This window comes from Phoxinus phoxinus (genome assembly GCF_949152265.1).
Source record: "Phoxinus phoxinus genome assembly, chromosome: 5".
Lineage (NCBI taxonomy): Eukaryota > Metazoa > Chordata > Actinopteri > Cypriniformes > Leuciscidae > Phoxinus > Phoxinus phoxinus.
The window spans coordinates 5575487-5596269 of record NC_136880.1 but is presented as its reverse complement, the minus strand read 5'-3'; the positions used below and the strand labels follow the sequence as shown (position 1 = coordinate 5596269).

Sequence of the window (20783 nt, the reverse complement as noted above, 5' to 3'; positions counted from 1 at the left end):
GCTCTGTAAGGAATTAATGGCTCCCTGAACCTCAGCAGTGGTTATAAGGGCACCTAGGTCGTTCACTGATTCTGCGTCTATTTGGGGGAAAATCAAATCGCTAGGCGTCTCGTCCGCAATGGGGGGGCAGCCAGAGGTATACAGATCAGCATAAAATTCAGCAAATAATTTATTAATGGTGACAGGATCAGTGTGTAACTCACCTGAGCTAGCTCTAATGGCAGGAATAAGCCGTGAGGTTGCCTCAGCTCTGGCCTGATGAGCCAAAAGCTTCCCCGCTTTATCCCCCGACTCAAAAAAACGCTGTCTAGATTTGAGCAAACGGAGCCTGGCTTTGTTATTAGATAGGAGATCAAAGTCTGTCTGGAGTCTAAGACGCTCTCTGTAAAGGATAGGGTCCGGGTTAGTAGCATATTCATCATCAATGCTCTTAATTTTCTGTAACAGGTCTAACGTTTGTGACGTTTCAACTCGTTTTGAGTTAGACACAAAAGAGATAAGTTGTCCTCGAATGTAAGCCTTCGAAGCCTCCCAAAGTACACCTCTGTTTGTGTCTGGCAAGTCATTCAGCTCAAAAAAAAGAGTGATCTGGGAGTGTATAAATTGCTTGTAGGAGTCTTCCGCTAATAAAGAAGAGTTAAACCTCCACTGCCTGAAGGGGCTGAAGTGAGCACGAAAGTGTAAGTCAAGGGAGGTAGGTGCATGGTCTGATATTGCGATACTGTGGTAATCACTGGACTTAATCATGGAGAGCAGTCTATCGTCTAGAAGGAAGAAATCTATGCGTGTGTAGGTGTGGTGTACATGGGAAAAGAAAGAGAATGTCTTGGTCATGGGGGAAGTGTGCCTCCATGGGTCAGAGAGGCCCAGTCGTTTGGCGAAGTCATGTAAAGTTTTGGCTGACTTGCTTACAGAGTGCGGTTTGTTTGACGATCTATCTAGTATGGGGTCTTGAACCAGATTAAAATCCCCGCCTATAATTATATGATGATTATCAATGTTTGGTAGCGACGTGAATAGTTTGGATATGAATGAGCAGTCATCCCAGTTAGGACCGTAGATGCTGGCCAAGATGACGGGTGTATTCTGTAATTTGCCAGCGACGATAACAAAGCGACCATTGAGGTCTGATATCACTTTACCTGGTTCAAACATGACGTTTTTACGAATCATAATGGCGGTGCCTCTGGCCCTTTCGTTAAATCTGGAGTGAAAAACATGGTCAACCCATCCCCTCTTTAGTCGTGTCACCTCCCTGTTGCGCAGGTGGGTCTCCTGGATAAAAAACACATCACCTTTGAGCTGTTGCAAGTGGGTCATTATCTTATCAGTCTTAGTGGGGCCACCCATCCCCCGCACATTCCATGAGATAAATCTAATTATATTGTTCATGCTTGACATACCTTATTGATGTTCCTTGAGAAGGCAAAGCAAGTATTGGGGGTGAAGGAGAGGGAGAGAGAGAAAAAAAAAAGAAAAAAAAAAAAAAAAAAAAAAAAAGAAAAAAAAACGGATGACAACCACACACACACACACACACACACACACACAAACACATACACAAACTTCTGGCCTGGAAAACCCCAAAACAAACAATATTTTCAGTGTCCATTGCACAGCGATGTGTCTCATACACTTTCGCGTGAATTCCTAGTGACCCCAACTCCCATGAACAGCAAAATAGTCCAGTGTCAGAACATTACCAAAACAAACCGAAACAACTCGTCATTCAGACAGCATCTTTAGGAATGTTAACATCAACCATAAGATCGAACTCAAACATTGACCGTGAAAGAAAAATAAATCAGGTAAATAAAGCAGGTAAATAAAAGTAAAAGGTAAAAGCAGGTGAATAAAAGTAAATAAAGAAAGGAGCTCTAGATTAGATTATACATGTATACAAGCATACACACATACACATACATACACACATATACATATATATATATATATATATACACATACACGCGCACATACATGCACACACACACAATAATAGGCTGAAAAAGGGTGTGGCGCGTGCATACTAACATCACCATACACGGTCGCGCGCGCGCACATCTAGTGTTACATTACATATCACCGCAGCCTAACAAAAATGTTAACACCAACCCTAAAATGGAACACGAACATTGCCAGTGAAAGAAAATGAATAAATAGGTAAATAAAAGTAAATAAAGAAACACTATGCACTGGTCCACAGCGGGCTGGCCCCGGCTAAATATCTACCGACCGGACCATTAGAATCATTAAAGTGTGGAACACAGTGCACCGATGATCAGAAGAGAAGCTAAACTTAGAGGTATCATTGGCACAGAAAGTATGTGGTAGCATTAGCCATTTATGGCTAAAAGACCTGTAACGTTAGCGGTCTTACCAGCTCAGAAAACAATAAAGCAAGGGGATTGTCGTGTCTTAGCCATCCAGTAGTTAACAGTGGATCACATCCGAGGGACCTCAGTTTACAGTAGCCCCGATCTCCGTGGATCCCGAGCTGCTTTGACGTTGAGAGGCGATGAAGTCCTGAGCAGCTTTCAGGGAGGGGAGGTGGCGTCGTGGCCCGGTTTCGGGCCTGATGAACAACCTGGCAGGGAAAAGGAGAGTCGGTTTGAGGCCCAGATCGTATAGCTGCTTCATCACGGCCCGGTATTCAGAGCGTTGTTCTGCCACTTCAGGCGAGTAATCCTCGAAGATGTGGATCTGAGAGCCCCTGTAGTTTAGTTTGCCCCGTAAACGTCGAGCTTCACGCACAACCAGTTCTCGCTCTTGAAACTTAAGGAAGCGAATGATAACGGGCCGGGCTTTGCCGTTAGGCCCCGGCTTTGGAGCTAGGGTGCGGTGGGCTCGGTCGAGTTCAGGGGTAGAGCTCAATATTTGGTCACCGATAACCTCCACCAGAACTTGAGAGAAAAAAGCCGTGGGATGAGCACCTTCAATGTTCTCCGGAAGGCCCACTATCCTTATGTTGTTTCTTCTAGAGCGGCCTTCCAGGTCAACAAGCTTAGTCTGTAGCTTGGCGTTCGCTTCGGATATTGCGGCCAGCTCTGCTTCCATGGTCTTCATGTCCTGGCTCGTGGAATCTGCAAACGTCTCCAAAGACGAGAGACGGTGCTGGTGGTCGAGTAAGGTATTCTGGAATTTATCAACCCGCTCCTCGAGTTTGGAGAACGCAGTGTTGAATTCCGACTGAAACTTAGTCATAAGAGAAACCTCGTGTTTAGCTAGCATATCTGCTATCGCGGGTAGCACGGTGTTCGGAGGATCGTTCTCTCCTTTCTGGTCCCCTTTTTTCGATCTACTGGTCATTCTCTCAAAGCAGCGATGCACTGTATAGGCTACGTAAATGTTGGGGATCGTTTTTAACACGTTAGTTGGACTGTAAGAAAAGTTATAAACGTAGAGGTTGGGAGCACGGCAGAAACACGACTCACTCCGTCATTTCCTCCTCACGCACCCCTTGCTTGGTCAGGTTTGACACAACCATTGGGCCGCTGGTTTTTGCTGATCAGTATCTTCAGCTCTCGACTAAACTTCCCTCTCACAACATCTACGGACTTGGAGAGCACGTCCATCAGACCTTCCGCCATGACACCAACTGGAGGACCTGGCCTATATTCACAAGAGCTGCTTTTCCCAATGGCGTGAGTCATAACATTTAGATAATTTGCACATACATTTTAACTATTCCAAACCAGTATGACTTAGGGAAATGTGTCAGTGAAATTTTAAAGTTTTAGGTACATTTTTGAATAATATCCTGGCCACTCTGAAGGACTGCGGATGTCAAGCCTCAAATAGGATACAAAAGCATCTTAAAAGAAGCTCATTCATACAGTATATATAGTAGTAACCTTTATTGTCACTTAGTCACAAGTACCAGTGAAATTAGTCATCAACCTGTCCATACATACAAACATACATACAATATGACAATGGGGTAGACAAGACAGGAAGACAGAGGATTGAGGAAAATAATACAGCATGACATGAGGATAGGTGAGGGGAAAAAAAGGCAACTCCCAGACTATGCTCCTGTGAGGAGTACAGTCTGGGAACAGGAAAAAAACACCTCAGCAACATTAGCACATAATCAGTACTACGACATGAATCCACAAGACTTGCAACAGGGGAGGGGAGTGGGGGATGGAGGTAACCCAGCGCAGGCAAGCAGCCATCCGGTCCTGCAGCCATTTTCGGCGCTGGTCACAGACCCGCCCGCCAGGCTGGGTGGTACAAAGCGGAGGCGAGGGATGGGGGGTGGGGGGGTGATTGTGTAACAGTTCGAGGGTATCACTTCACTAATAAGACTAGAAATTTTCAAGCCCCCTCTATAACAGGCTTTCAAATAAATGAAAAGGACAAGCAGAGACAATACCACAGTCTACAATTTTATTTATCAATTAATCACTAAAACAGCTGAGCTCAACATTAATAATAAAAGACACTTTAATAAGTCAGCCCAAAGGGGGGCCCTGTTCTGATCAATTTGTAGGGGGGGGGGGGGGAAGGGGCATACACTAGTCAAGCACTCAAAACAAGAAAACACATTGGATAAGGTTGTTTCTTTCCTTGCTAAAACATTTTGTTGCTCAAATCAACCAAAATAAATCACAAGCACTTCAAACCAACCAAACCAAAAATCTAATAATTAGTTAACCCCACTCAGCACCAATCAAATAAACCAAGTCAATCAGCTCTGTATTAGAGCAGCATTAATGTAGAGCAAGACAAAGAAATAATACAACCAACCAAAAGAAACCAAAATTAACAGATCTGCATTCAAGCAGTATCAATGTAGAACAAAAGAAAACTGATACATACAACCAAAATAAACAAATTAAATATGTGGGGTAATAACCAAAACCTAATAACAAAAATCATAACAATAATACAATAAATAAATGAAGCACACCAAAAGGAACAACAATTTCAACGAAACATTGCACACATTTACACAGAATACACAGACAATACATTAATACAACTCACTGTACTTTCACCAGCGGAAACCAGGTGGCGCCAGAAACAAGGCCACGGAGTTACAGCGTGTTACAACGTGAGCGTTGTGCAGACGAGGATCTTCAATGCGATCGCGAGAGTTTTAATGGGAATAATGGCTAAAGACGTTCAATAAAACCACGTGGACGTGGTAAAGGCAATAATGAACTGACGATGCTCAATCATGTGTTCAATGCAACCGCGTGAGCGTGGTATTAGACAATAGCAACTGACGATGCTTCGATCCTGTGTTCAATGCAACAGCGTGAGCGCTGCACAGGCACAAGCAACTGAAGACATTCCGTGCAATCACCTGCACACATACAAATCACGCGTCCCAAACTGGACACGTTATTTAAGCAGCAGCAAAGCAGCAGCTGGAAACTTCTGCAAGACAAATAGACATTTTTGTTTGGGCTTTTCTCTCTCCCCACTCCTCACATTTAAATCACACAAATAGGGTAAGGGAAAAATAAAATTACCTTTCCTGTGTATGACACTCACATGCTCACTAGCCATGCCTGGACACACCCGACTAATCTACAATTATACCGAACAAGCAAATTAATCAAAGTGAACTAAATTAAATCCCCACAAACACCCATATTCTAATTTCATAATTCCCTCCCATCTTTGATCCTTCAAGTTAACAAAACATACCTTTCCTGAGGAGTGAAGGAGATACAAGACCTACACCAGCAGGCCACATCAGCATATGGTCATGAAGGACCCAGATCTCACCTGTGTTTATATAGCCACCTGATTACCTAACCTAATCTGGGCACTATTTTTAAAGGGGCCACGCAATTATCCTTAAAGGGGCAATCCCACTACAATCGCATATCTGTATATATATGTAAGAGTTTGTGTATGTGTAGGCCTGGAGATTCGCTCCGCCTGGCATCCAAATCTCGGTGCCTCAGTCCGAAGGATGTCATAGCGTTAACACAGCAAGTTGCCATGGAGACAACCTTGATTAGGTCGCAAACAGAGTCAACAATCAGCAGGTGTCTGTGAGAAATGGGGGAAGGAACACAAGAGCGGCTCACTGCAGTGCTCTTCCGGGGGAGTTGTTGTTCCAACAGCGGCCTTGGCCGAGGCCAGTGCTGGTTGAGGGGGGCCGAAAGCAGATAAGATTGGGATTATTTGGTTTTGGGGCGAGTAGCCGCATTCCTTTGCACGACCTACTCTCTTAGTCCATTCTGGTCCATCAGCTTTTGCAAAGCCGTGAGCTTCTCCATGATGTTATCCATATTTCGGGTCACCTCCCTGTTGTTATCCATAATGCGGTTAATAATAGTCCCAGCCTGAGTGCTGACCGCTCTGCCCACTGCTTCAATCATGCCGGGCAGCATTGTGGGGCTTTGGACAGCTGTCACCGTCTTCTTAATTTCTTGATAAACCAGGGCAATGCCTAATCCAGTCAGCAAAAGACCTGTTATCATGGTTCCGAATAGACAGATATCTTCAATGTCCTCCACGGAAAAAGAGCCGCCAGACACACGACCCGCCACCTCTCCCACGCGTCCATCGTGTAGCCAACTGCGAACGTTCCGGCAGGGCCGTCAGGTTCCCCCGAACCCAAGCTTCTCGTCAAGAAGATGGTGTCAATTGCGTTGAGAGACCAGTTGATCAAATCCATGATTTTTAGTTTGGAGAGCAGTGCGGAGAGAGTCTCTCAAAGTTAAGACATAAGACTAGACGAGAGGAGCGAAGCAGGGAAGGTTAGGGGGAGGAGAGGGAGAGAAAATGCGACCGCCTTCGTTGAGAGCCAGAAGAGATATATATAGTGCTGGTTATAATTATTTGCCCCCTTGGTAAATATGATCAAAGATGGCTGTAAAAAAGAAATCTGCATTGTTTATCCTTTTGATCTTTTATAAAAAAATAAAAATAAAAAATAAAAATCTAACCTTTTATTGAAGTAAAAGAATTGAAAGTGGGGGGTAAATCACATTATGAAATAAATGGTTTTCTCCAAAACACATTGGGAACAATTATTTGCCCCCTTTTATTAAATACTTTTTGCAACCTTCTTTTCCCAAGATAACAGCTCTGAGTTTCTCCTATAATGCAAGATGAGTTTGGAGAACCCCTGACCAGAGATCAGAGACCATTCCTCCATACAGAATCTCTCCAGATCCTGCAGATTCCCAGATCCATGTTGGCGCTTCTTCTCTTCAGTTCAGCCCACTCATTTTCTATAGGGTTCAGGCCAGGGACTGGGATGGCCACTGCAGATGCTTGGCTTTGTGCTCAGTGACACATTTTTGTTTGTTTTTGGATCACTGTCCTGTTGGAAGATCTAGATATGGCCCATTATAAGATTTATAGCACAGGTTTTCAGGTTTTGATTTTTTATATGTTGGTATTTGATCGAATTCATGATGCCATGTATCTGAACAAGATGTCCAGGACCTCTGGCAAAAAATTAGGCACAGCATTAAAGATACAGCAGAGTATTTCATTTTACACATGGGGTACTTTTTTATCCTTGTGTGCACCAAACCCATCTTAAGTGTTTGCTGCCAAAACAGCTTTTTTTTCTTCATCTGACATCTTGTTCAGATACTGTACATGGCATCATGGATTCGATCAAATACCAACATATAAAAAATCAAAACCAGAAAACCTGTGCTATAAATCTTATAATGGGCCAAAATGAGAAAAGAACATGAGTGGCTGAACTGAAGAGACGAAGCGCCAACATGGATCTGGGAATCTGCAGGATCTGGAGAGATTCTGTATGGAGGAATGGTCTCTGATCTCTGGTCAGGTGTTCTCCAAACTCATCCGGCATTATAGGAGAAACTCAGAGCTGTTATCTTGGGAAAAGGAGGTTGCAAAAAGTATTTAATAAAAGGGGGGAAATAATTGTTCCCAATGTGTTTTGGAGAAAAACATTTATTTCATAATGTGATTTACCCCTGTCTTTCAATTATTTTCAGTGAAAGGTTATATTTTTGCTAATTGTTTTAATAAAATATCAAAAGGATTAACAATGCAGATTTATAGATAATTAATACTGTTCCAGGGAAAAATTAGGACGAATGATGACAGAATTGTCATTTTTGGTGAACTTTTCTTTTAATTCTAACCAATCTGATTCTTTTTTTGGTATAACCAAATGTAATCTGGTTGATTTTGTCATATTAACTAGATATTGATATGAATGAACCAATTCATTTAAACATTTCACATGAAGAACATTTTCAGGTTACCTAATAAACACTTTTTACAGTGCAGTGCCTGTGCGGTTTCTTCCTGTGCAGGATTATCCTGCAATTTGTGTTTCAAGATCATGAGACATAAATGTCTCAAACTGCTAAATGAATTGATTAAAGGGTTGAAATTTGCCATTACAAATCTCTATGTCTTCTCCTACCCCAGGGCCCAGACAACCTGTACGGCCACTACCCCTATTTCACATGTCTGGAAGATGCCAGCGGCCAATCCTTTGGTGTTTTTCTCATGAACAGCAATGCTATGGGTAAACAGACCCTCTCTTGAGTAGTTTTATTGTGTCATTGTGATTCTTTTTCTTTTTTGCATTGCTGGTCACAAACACAAGCTTTGCCGTGGACTAAATTCATAATCTTTGATAACATGGTTTGTGATGTCTGTGCACAGCATGTATAGTACGTTGTGATGTGTTTGTGTGATTGGAATGGCTGTTTTTGTTAAAAGTTAGCAAATGTGAGCAGTTTAGGTTGTTTATGTCTGTCTGTTCTTGTCTGTGTGCAGAGGTGACTATCCAGCCGGCTCCGGCCGTAACCTTCCGGACTATTGGAGGGGTTTTGGACTTCTACATCTTGCTTGGGGAGACACCAGAGGCAGTGGTGGACGAGTTCACACAGGTGAGCGTAAATGAAAACACCAGTGACTTATGGGTGAAATTGTAAAGACTTGGAAATGCTTTTTCATGTTAGACACACAGCATGGTGGACAGTACACATGCTAGGACATGTGGCAAGAACGAATAGGGTCATTTCCTGATCTTCCTCGTCATTTCTCCGCTTTCCAATCGGATTAAAAGCTTCTTTTTTTTTTGACAAAATACTATAATTTATTGTAAACAAATACTTGATTCTTATTGATATTGTCAGTCATAGTATTCATAATATTTTTTTATATTGACCGCAAAAAATATATTCTACTATAAATTATAAACATTTATAATGTTTATTTTCCATTAAAATTACATTGAAAATCTCAAATGCTTTATTGTGATTCTGGTCATTATAATGCATTCTGTGGTCAAATGTTTTTGTGAACTAACCACTACATTTTATTTTATTAATTACAAATATTATAAATTACTATTATGAATTAAAATCATATACAATATTCTAATTTATTACACAACTATAAGTGACTATTGTCCTGGTAAACATATTTTTATTTCTTATAAAAATTTCAAATATCACATCAATATTTCATGTCCATTTCAGGGTTATTTTTATTTACTCAAAATTAAAACTAAAACCATTAAAAAAAGATTAAAAAAATTCAGCTATAATTGACAAGATATAATTTCTCTTTCTTTCTAGTATTAAAATAAATCAAAATAAAATTTAAATAAATATGTATAAGAGCTATGTAGACATTAAACAAAACTACTAAAAATGACAAACCATAAAAATTCATAAAACTTTTACTAAAATTAAAAAGAAAACATGATAAAAATATTAATAAAAACTAATATAATATATAATGATACTAAAATAACACTGGTCCATTTATGTTTTTATTTTATTATTTATTGACAAATAGCAGTAATACGCAGTCAGACAGTCGTTATTGCAAAATAGACCCTGATCGGAATCACGCCATGAACTTCTTACCAAAATGTCATCAATGCTGCCATCGTGATGAGAGTTGAAGTGAAAAACTATAGGCCCAGATGAAGCTTCCAGATGAGCCTGAGGAAGTCCTCTGATGTTCAGTGTCTTTAACGTTGCTTTATGTCTCTGCAGCTGATCGGCAGGCCTTTCATCCCTCCGTACTGGTCTCTGGGCTTCCAGCTCTCTCGCTGGGACTACGGCAGCCTGGACGAGGTCAAGAGAGTCGTGGAGAGAAATCGACAGGCCGGTCTTCCGTATGTAAGTGCCAGGAACAGAAGGAGGCTCCTCGCTTTCTTCTGCAAAACTTGATTCCACCCAGTCCTTCAAAGCCACAATCGAGAGCAGGGAATATCGCTTACAGATTCATGAATAATATCTGCACATATACACACATTTAGAAGCGTTTAGCACCTTATGGTGGGACTCTAACTGCCGAAAAAGATGCACTGAAGCTCAATGTTTGATGAAATTCGAACAAAGAAGCCATTAGCATGTCAGGATTTTGCTTTTCCGCCTGATTAGCATTCGAAAATGACTGGCATCTGCTGATGGCTGATGAAAGTAAAGCCTTCCAGAAAAATCAAAACAGACAACAGTGAATCTTCAATGTTAGCATGCAAAACCGGCATTTGCCATCATAAAGGCTGAAGGATTAGACTTCAGTGTTATAGTGCAGGTCGAGAGAAACATGAACATTAAAGCTACACTGTGTAGGATTTTCACCCATCTAGCGGTGAAATTGTATATGACTACCAACTGAATATTACTTTCTAGCACCTCCCATTCCGAGAGCGTTTTACCTCCTACGGTGGCCTATTATTTCAAATCTGCCGGCAGTCGCGAGTAATCTCCCCCTCACATTCGTCACGGTGCCACTGAGTGGAAAAGTGCGAAAGGCAAAGCTTGAATTTTGAAGCTTGAATTTCCAGGTGTGTCCCTCTTTGGCTAATGTATTTTCAAGGTGGATGCGCAACATGGCTTCCGCCATCTCGTATGTATTATAAATGGCAGATTCTACGCTTAAAAGAATACTTGATTAGTTGGTAGAAGTAATTACACATTAATGAGCACATATAATTTTGAAAGAACAAAGTGTTTTTTGCTAAGAATCAACTTAAAAAATGACACAGTGTAGCTTTAACAACATAAAAATAAAGCTTCCAAAAGCTTCCCCAAAATTTTTTTCAGTCAATAGAATCTTAATGTAAAGCACATCTTAATTATCTAAAGAACCTTTTCCACTGCGATGGAAAGATTCCATGGATTCTTCACAGAACCATTTGATGCCAATAAAGAACCTTTATGTAACTTCCATAATTATACGTCGAAGTAAAACGGGATATTCAGTGAGAGAAGGAAACTGATTTGATGTAGATTTTACAGAGACTCACATCATTATTTTTTGTTCCAGGACGTCCAGTACACTGATATTGACTACATGGAGGACAAAAAGGTCTTCACCTATGACACGTTGAAATTTGCAGAGCTACCTGAGTTTGCTGACTACATGCATGATAAAGGGCAGAAATACATCATCATATTGGTGAGCCATTGATATTGTGGTTTCATTTATGCTGAGCTGCAGAGTTGTATAGGTTGGCACATTTCTGGGTTTTGGACTGTAGTTTAGTCACACATTTCAACGCCTTGCTGAACTTGATTTTGTCCAGTTGAAAACCTCAGAACATTTTCTTCTTGGTAGGATCCTGCCGTGTCCACCAGTCGAAGGATAAACGGACCTTATGAAGCTCTTGACAGGGGTCATGCAGCTAAAGCTTGGGTCACTGAAGCAGACGGGGAAACACCTCTACTGGGAGAGGTACCGTCCTCCAAACATACTCCTGATTGGGTAATCGTTAGTAGGGTTTGAGACTGAGAACTGGTTCTTCTTTATAAAAATATGTTGTTGGACATCTGCATTTTTACTCTGATGTGGACTGATAACATATCATTGTATTGCATTGTTGAAATACACAGTGGATTGCTGGTTGAAATACACAGTGTGAACAGGGTCTGATCTACTGTAGGAAAAAATGACAAACTTATTTTTGGTGAATTGGTCAAAAAAGAGTATGTATATCTCATTTTAAAATTGATTAAAATAGACAACGGAACATTGTAGTAATTTTTCACAATATTGCTGTTTTTACAATATTTTTGACCAAATAAATGCAGCCTTGGTGAGCAGTAGAGTCTTCTTTTCACTCTCTCTCTCTCATTCATTCATTAATTTATTCATTCATTATTTCGAATGAGAAGTCAACCCCAACCCCTCTCTCTCTGTCACAGGTCTGGCCAGGGGAAACAGTGTTTCCTGACTACACTAACCAGTCTTGCATTGATTGGTGGATTGATGAAATTTCGCGCTTCCACAAAGAAGTCAAGCATGATGCTCTCTGGATTGTAAGTAACCCGCAGAGATCACTACCCGTCACCAAATATCGAACCTGATCATTTTACGACCTGGTGGAAAAGTCACGAAAGGTCATGAATTTTTTTTCTGATTCCGATCTCCAACTTTCTACAGTCTCCAAATCAATACTATACATATGTCACTGCATCAATATGTATTAATCATGATATTCAAACACTGCAAAGCTCATTAAAAATCTCATCTAGAGTACAATATAAACCACAAAAGCATTAAAGTCAACAATATCATAATTGACCCTACTTAGAGTAGTAATTCATCAAACTCCTGTTCAATTAAATTCACATTAATTTGTATAGCACTTTCACTGTACATATTTCAAAGCAGCTTTACAGAAAATGCATGTTTCAAATATCACAATCAAGAATCTAGTGGCGACTGTTGAAGAAATGCATTTTACACCATCCAATCAATTCTTGATTGATAAAATCAAGTTCTGCCCTACAATTTGTCTCACTAAATATTCTGATTCAGAAATGAAACTAAAATTGTTACAAATGCCATTTCATTTTGTAAAAACACTGTAAAAAAGAAAGTTGAGCTGGCTTAAAAAATAAGGCAACCTATCACACTTAACGTTTTAAGTTAAAGCAACTAATTTGCTCCAATTAAAGTCAACTTAAATACTTTTGTTCATATAATGAGTTAAAGGTAGTCTTTTGAACTTAAAAATTCAAAGAATGTTTAGCATTTAGCAATGCAAGCAGCTACAAGCCTTGTTCCCTTTCGAGAACGGTCTCTCGCATTGCGTAGCTATACGCTATGGGAAAACTCATTTTCTTGAGAATATTGAAGCCTTTATTTTAAAACGCAGTGCAGCTGGACAGCTACGAGCACAGTGCAGGCTGTACGAGCACACAGATTGGTGGCTCATTTCGCCATAAGAATCAGATTTAATCTCCTTCAGTGACAGACACATCTCTTTGCTGACCCTCCAGATAGAAAGCCTTCTTCTCCTCGCCGCCGACAAAGCCTTGCAGCGGAACGAGCGACCTGCAGCTCAGCGGACTGTGCTTCCTGTTCATCTGACTCGAAGCCGGCAACGCTGTTTCGCCGTTTCCGTGCGGCCATCCGGCGAAAGAATATCCTTTTATAAAGCTTTTCTCTAAACGAGCAAATTCGAGGCATTGTTTCAAATGCTTTCCCCAGTCTGTGCTTCGTGCCGACTTTCCCTCGTGGACACGGATGGGTTCCTGCCTCGGCCCGGACCACGTGGAAGCTGCACTCACTCACGGCGGCTGTTCTCACTGCGAGAACATGCCACTCTCCGCTCTGCGCTCGCGGCTAGCTCTCTCTACTTTGGAGAGCGACCCCGCCCCTCGCGCTCTCCCGTTTCCTTCTCTCCTCAAGCATAGGAGGAAGAAACGGTAGAGTCAGAGGATGAACAAGCACTCGGAGGCGAGCGAGATCACGCCGGGTCCGTCCCCGCGTGCCTCACTCACCCCAGAGAGTGAGTCACCAGTACTGTTCGCCAAAACGGACCAGCGCCCCTCTCTCGAAGCGGCCGGCCTCGTCTCTGCGGATTGGTGGACGAAATGGATGACAGTGTGTCAATGGCACATCTGAGGGCGAGGATTGGTCGGGCTCAACTTTTGACCCCGCCTCCCGTCTCAGCCAGAGCAAGGCAACACCAGGACGAGCGTCCACGCCGAGCTTATCCGCATCATCTCCTGGAAAAGGGTTATGAGACTGACTTAAAACCTCTTTCGCTTAAAGGGATAGTTCACTTTGAAATAAAATTTTGGTATGTTTTAGCTTACCTCAAGGGCATCCAAGATGTAGGTGTCTTTTTTTCCGCAGTAGTTTCAATTTTGATATTTTTAGGTCAAACCGTTCTTGTCTGACAGTCATATCATGCAGGTCTATGGTCACTGTCTCAAAGAGCATGCACAGAGTCCAAATTAAAACAATTCCCCATCGTCCAAATTAAACAATTCCCCATCGTAAGTACACATTGATGGCCTAAGACACGAAACGAGCGGTTTGTGTGAGAAAACGAACAGTATTTATATCGTTTTTACCTCTTGTAACACAGCCACGTCCAAGTGATCTGAGGGCACGGGTGCTTCCTTCTGTGTGACGTGTACGCAGACTGGTGCATAGATATATATACACTAGACGTCGCATTAAAGACTTCGTTCCAATGAACTGCCGTAGCCAAGGCGACATCTGGTGTGTACCTCTATGCACCAGTCTGCGCACACGTCACACACCAGGATGCGCTCGCGCCCTCAGATCACTTGGACGTGGCTGTGTTACAAGAGGTAAAAACGATATAAATACCGTTCGTTTTCTCACACAAACCGCTCGTTTCGTGTCTTAGGCCATCAATGTGTACTTACGATGGGAAATTGTTTTAATTTGGACTCTGTGTATGCTCTTTGAGACAGTGACCATAGACCTGCATGATATGACTGTCAGACAAGAACGGTTTGACCTAAAAATATCAAAATTGAAACTACTGCGGAAAAAAAGACACCTACATCTTGGATGCCCTTGAGGTAAGCTAAAACATACCAAAATTGTATTTCAAAGTGAACTATCCCTTTAAGACCGCACTCCTGCTAGCCCTAGCATTAGTCAAGCGAATGGGCGATTTACAAGCACTCTCCACGAACGCTTCCTGTCTCGGTGGCCGCACCAAAGGGTCTCCGGTCACGAAGCAGAGATTGTAAAGATGGATATTAGATGCTATCTCTTTAGCCTATGCTTCTATGGGCCTTCAATGCCCCATAGACATTATGGCTCATTCCACAAGGGACATGGCTTCTTCATGGGCCTGGTCCAGTGGTGTACCAATTGAAGACATTTGTGCGGCGGCCGGCTGGCCACAGTCATTTTATAACTTGGAAGTGCCGGCATTGCAGGCAAGAATCCTTTCTATTTAAGTGGTCTTGGCCCCTGTTGGGCCCAAAACTCTACTATTCCTTTGACGACCCCGACGTTCTGGTCCCCGTTTGATTGTAACTTTATTTCTGGTATGTGTCTTCAGCTTGTCAGCTCTAGGCGGTAGTCAGAGTGAAATTATTTGGCTAATAACACGCCGTTTTAAAATGGCTTCCCATTGTGTATAGCTACGCAATACGAGAGACCATTCTCAAAAGGGAACGTACTTGCTTACTAACGTAACCTCGGTTCACTTAGAGATAAGGGAAGTGCTGAACTAATTGCTGTTTTTTTCTAAGGACATGAATGAGGTGGCCAGTTTCGTAAAGGGAAGCATCAAAGGCTGCGCTGATAACAAACTCAACTATCCTCCATTCACCCCACGTGAGTCTGAAATGCATTACAGCTAGATTTAACATCAGCATCTCTTCACTATCTGTAAACATCCATCCTCTTGTTTTCCATTCGACTCTAAAGGTATTCTTGATAACCTGATGTTCAGTAAGACCTTATGTATGGATGCTAAACACAACTGGGGGAACCACTATGATGTCCACAGTCTCTATGGCTACTCTATGGTCCTGGCCACTGAGAAGTAAGTGATGGTTTTCCCACACTCTCTATGCAAATAATCTCTTTTATGATTGAATGATGCTGCGTTCCAATCTTGTCAGAATGTTTAATATGGATTAACATCACAACAATGTTATATTTACTAGTGGATAGTCCTATATTAATGTGATTATGGTTGTGACTTCACAACTAGGGGGAGCTCGGCTCCCTTTAATAAGAGATGGGCTCCCCTGAAAACATGATTTGTGAAATTTTGGGGGGTCGGTCTCAAATAATATTGACTATTATTTTGACAATGTGATAAAATAAAATATTTTGTAAAATAGCAAAAATATCATTAATTCTTGCATGACGGCGATTTAAACCTAATTCACTTTAATAAAGATAACTATACATGCTATTCTTGTCATGAGCATCAAGGTTTGGTGGCGCTGCAGTGCAAATTCCAATCATGTTTAGTACATGTTAACTCAAAGATTTGTAGAAAAAATATAAATGTTGGAGGCCATTGATCTGCACGTGAAGTCCTTGAAATCCATTCTGTGTTAAGGTAAGGCATGTTATTCCCAATTATTATGTGTTGTGGCTGGGTTGTTATAGGTCTGCGTGACTCTCAATGTCTTAAGCCTAATTGAACGGAGGAATTATGGTATGAGGAATTATGCTTGCACCAAACAACAATGCAAACACGATGTAAAGTCAAGTCAAGTCACCTTTATTTATATAGCGCTTTTTACAATACAGATTGTATCAAAGCAGCTTCACAGTGATAACATGAAAATAATACAAAAAACAATTTCATCATCGTCCACCTTTAAGGCAGATCTATAATATTGTTGAATATCAAATGTCCCCAACTAAGCAACCCAGAAGGTAAGGCAACAGCGGCAAGGAACCAAAACTCCATCAGGTGACAGAATGGAGAAAAAAACCTTGGGAGAACCCAGGCTCAGTCGGGGGCCAGTTCTCCTCTGGCCAATGAGTGAACAGTGTATGACTATGATTCAGGAGCATTACAGGTCAGAAGTCAAAATTAATCAGAGTATTTGTCCAGTTCCGGTTGGTTGAAGTCGGAGTGGAGAGGAGGAGAGACTGGTTGACACTTCAGGTCAGCGGCGTCGTCGTCGTGTCCTGGCGCTGGTCCTTCATCAGATCTGGATACGGCCTGGTTCCGGTGGACAGCGGTAAACCTCGGGATAGACAGAGAGACTAATATTAGCGTAGACGCCATCCTTCTTATGATGTACCAAGTACATCAGGATTTACGGGAAGTGTTCCCGGTCCTGGCTGTTCTAAACTATGCAGCCTAACATTGAATTATAGAAGTCTATAATGTGTTATGTGTATGCTAGGCCGAAGAGATGTGTTTTTAGTCTAGATTTGAACTGACAGAGTGTGTCTGCTTCCCGGACAATGGTAGGAAGACTGTTCTAAAGTTTTTATGCTAAATAGGAAAAGGATCTACCGCCAGCAGTCGATTTTGATATTCTAGGTATTATTAACTGGCCGGAATTTTGAGATCGCAGTAGACGTGAAGGACTATAATGCGTTAAGAGCTCGCTCAAGTACTGCAGAGCTAAACCATTTAGTGCTTTGTAAGTGATCAGCAATATTTTAAAATTTATACGATGTTTAATAGGCAGCCAATGCAGTGTTGACAGAATCTATGACATCTGGAAGCATCTCTTTCAGCAGCTTAGTCGGTATAGGGTCTAACATACACGTTGTCGATTTAGATGATTTGACGAGTTTGCAAAACTCTTCCTCTCCTATAGCAATGAATGAATCAAATTTTCCCTCAGGGAGACTACAATGCACTTCCTGATGCGATACTGTATTAGACGGTTGCATAGTTATAATTTTGTCCCTGATATTATCGATCTTATAAGTGAAGAAGTTCATAAAGTCATTACTGCTGTGTTGCTTGGAAACTTCGGGGCTTGAAGCTTTCTTTTTTGTTAGTTTAGCCACTGTTTCAAATAAATACCTAGGATTATGTTTATTTTCTTCTAATAGGGTTGAAAAATAAGCAGATCTAGCAGCTTTTAAAGCCTCTCTGTAAGCAATCGAGCTCTCCTTCCATGAAATCCGAAACACCTCTAGTTTTGTTTTCTTCCAGTTGCGCTATGCAGTAAGAGCTTCGCGGTGCAGTGTAACAGCGTCATTTATATGACCAAGTTTTGGCAAGTGTCCAGATAAACTCGCGCTGTGTGATTGACAGCTTGGGTGATTGGAAAGGGAGCGTTCTTTTATTGCTTTCTGTATATAATTTAATCACAGTTTAAATAAGATTATTTTAATCCTACTAAGAGAAAAGATGTGAAGTTGATCATTAAGTCACTAGCTTGATTTGCTGATGCATAAACCGTATTGAAAAATGTTGAAAGATTATCTGTCTGAACTTGAATAATTATACTGTATATCAGAAATCACTGATCAGGCATTAGAATAAACATGATTACTTACATGTTTGTGGCGTTGCTGGCAGATCCATATCGTAAAAGTATGTTTGCAAAGCCTGCATCGAAATTTACCAAATAATCCACAGTGAAATGCACCGAATACAAACAAATAATGCACTGCTCAGACATTCACATTGTTGTAGAATTTTTAAACTTACAGGGTATTTTTATAGTATAACAAACTCTTAACTGTCAAAAGATCAAGGAAAATTTGAATTCTCAGTTCATGACCCCTTTAACCCCCTGGGGTCTGAGGTGTTTTCTGGGTCCTGGAGGTGTTCTGACATGCTCTGATAATTGTGCTTATTTCTGTTACTTGTAAAATTTTCATGGCTAAAGTCTTATTACACTGCATTCATCAAAAACTCTGCTACAATAATATGTCAGCAGCATGTATGTAAAAGTTTGTAGTTTTGAGATAATAACATTTATGCGTGGTTTGTGAAAATGACACAAAAAAAGTCACTGAAATGAGGTTATGAAACCCAAACTGATTATTTATTCACAAGACTTTTGAAAATTGTATCACGTAGCCTAGAATATTTGCTCCAAAACTATGTGAAAATCACCTTGACTACTCATTCAGATAAGACAATATATTGATTTAAAATTTGTATGACATGACTTGTGTAAGAAAGCTTTATGCGAGGAGGCGTTAACCACCATGAATATTGAGTGTTTCACACCTGAGAGAGACAAAGAGCGTCCCATAATGGCCCTATTAGGAGCTCTCAGGGCCTATCATTATGAGGAACTGTGAACAAAGAATGAGGAGATTTTAAAAAGAACGACTTTTTGATTGTTTGGATTTATTTACAACACAACATAATCCAAAGATACACAACAAATGGCAAAAAAGCACATTATTTAACACACTGAACTAAAGACAGAGACTTAACCAGTCACACACCTTTGTGCCATTCCTGAAACATAGTACATACCTGTAATTTCCCAGATGTTTGATTTTTTACTTTACCATGTTCTGCTCGTGTTGAAGTCAGCAGGACTATACCTAAAAAAAAATAAAAAAAAACCTGTGAACATGCTGATATCAAGAGAAACTAGGGCTGAACGATTTTGGGAATACATTTTAGATTTGTTCTGGTTAAAATTGCTTTTTAAAATGTATAAAATACACACACACATATATACACACACACACACACACACATATATATACATATACATATATATATACATATACATATATATATATATATATATATATATATATATATATATATATATATATATATATATTTGAACACCAGGGGTCCGTTCTTCGTACGTTGCTTAAAACATCCGAGATCAAACGAGACATCCAAGATGATATAATCGGCCTAATCATGATCTGGCTAATTGGGTTCTTCGAACACACCAGCCGGTTATGATTAGTATAGCTGGATTGAGTTATCTGAGATAATTGCGCGTGCATGCGCTGGTTTAAAAGGGGATATGTATCGATAGTAGAAACATTGATCAGCAACGCTGCTATTGGCTCACCGTGGCCAAAGAGCACGCACAGTTTTTCTCCGCAGCAGAGCAAAAGCTAGTAGTCGAAGTTTATGCGGAATTTTAATGTTTAATGAAAACGCCAGGGAACACATCAAAGTCTGTAAAAGCCAGGAGATGGGGCTGGCAAATAGTAGCAAACAAATTAAATTCAATAGTGGGGACCATGTTAAATTCCATCACTTGTTACAGTATATACATTTTTGTATTTTAATTTAATTTCATAATTACTTTGTTCATTGTAATGTCAGAGCCACCACCCACTAGAACATTGGAACAAGTAAAAGTGAAAATGGTAATCTTTACTAAGCTACTTATACTGTTCTTGGTCTCTTTTAAAAATACACCGTTAAATGATGTGCATGTGTTGTTCATGTGCAGCAACCAAGAAAAAGGCTATAAAAATTAATAAAAAACAGGTGGTGGTCACTTACTCCCCGACAGAAGGGCTGGCCCTTGGGTTGAATGTGAATTGACCCTATTGTGGGGGGCATCTCTGGGGGCAGCTCTTCCTTAGACCCACGGCAGGGACCAGTAGCAGCAACAGCTTCATTACTGGTAAATTAGCTTTTAATTATCACACTGTAAAATAATTTGTTGCTACATTAAATTAAGTAGGCCTATTATCCAAATGGCTGGTCTAAAGCCTGAATTGCTTTACTTTATGAAAGTGAACACTGCATGTAGGCTAATGTAAAAATATCTCTCTAAAAGAACACACAGAGTACTATTGCTGACCTTGCATAATATCTCTTATTGCAGGCAAAAGATGGCTTGATCACTGACTTTTCTTTACAAAGAATAATTGAAATAAAAAAGGAACTAAGCATATGTGTCTTGTCTTTTATTAAACATTTAGTGAATTTTAAAAATGGTGTCCCACAATTCTGTCCCGTGCCGCTTTGCTACTAGGTCCGTCCAAGTGCACTGGTGGAGGTCATCATCAGGCTGGAGGTCATCATCAGGCTGGAGGTCATCATCAGGCTGGAGGTCATCATCAGGCTGCACCTCCACCACAGGGATCCTCTCCTTTCTGATGTGTAATGATGTGTAATACGGCACATGTAACAATAATGT

At 40.8% G+C, this 20783-nt stretch overlaps 2 protein-coding genes and 1 long non-coding RNA gene across 7 annotated transcripts in view; 1 reads left to right on the top strand and 2 right to left on the bottom strand.

The window, feature by feature from the left end:
- LOC306999438 overlaps positions 1 to 20783 on the bottom strand; it is a 743560-nt gene that overhangs the window by 564850 nt on the left and 157927 nt on the right. The window lies entirely within an intron of this gene.
- The window catches only part of LOC306999434 (uncharacterized protein), a 169848-nt gene that overhangs the window by 93407 nt on the left and 55658 nt on the right, over positions 1 to 20783 (bottom strand). The gene's annotated exons all lie outside the window — the stretch shown is intronic.
- LOC306999428 (sucrase-isomaltase, intestinal-like) overlaps positions 1 to 20783 on the top strand; it is a 59291-nt gene that overhangs the window by 12310 nt on the left and 26198 nt on the right. For all 3 annotated transcript variants that reach the window (XM_079614090.1, XM_079614089.1, XM_079614091.1), the window contains 9 exons: positions 3470 to 3641; positions 8389 to 8488; positions 8743 to 8855; positions 9975 to 10100; positions 11254 to 11385; positions 11545 to 11661; positions 12132 to 12245; positions 15459 to 15543; positions 15637 to 15754. In XM_079614090.1, coding sequence (XP_079470216.1) covers positions 3470 to 3641; positions 8389 to 8488; positions 8743 to 8855; positions 9975 to 10100; positions 11254 to 11385; positions 11545 to 11661; positions 12132 to 12245; positions 15459 to 15543; positions 15637 to 15754 — 1077 coding nt within the window. The remainder of the gene's footprint in view (positions 1 to 3469; positions 3642 to 8388; positions 8489 to 8742; positions 8856 to 9974; positions 10101 to 11253; positions 11386 to 11544; positions 11662 to 12131; positions 12246 to 15458; positions 15544 to 15636; positions 15755 to 20783) is intronic.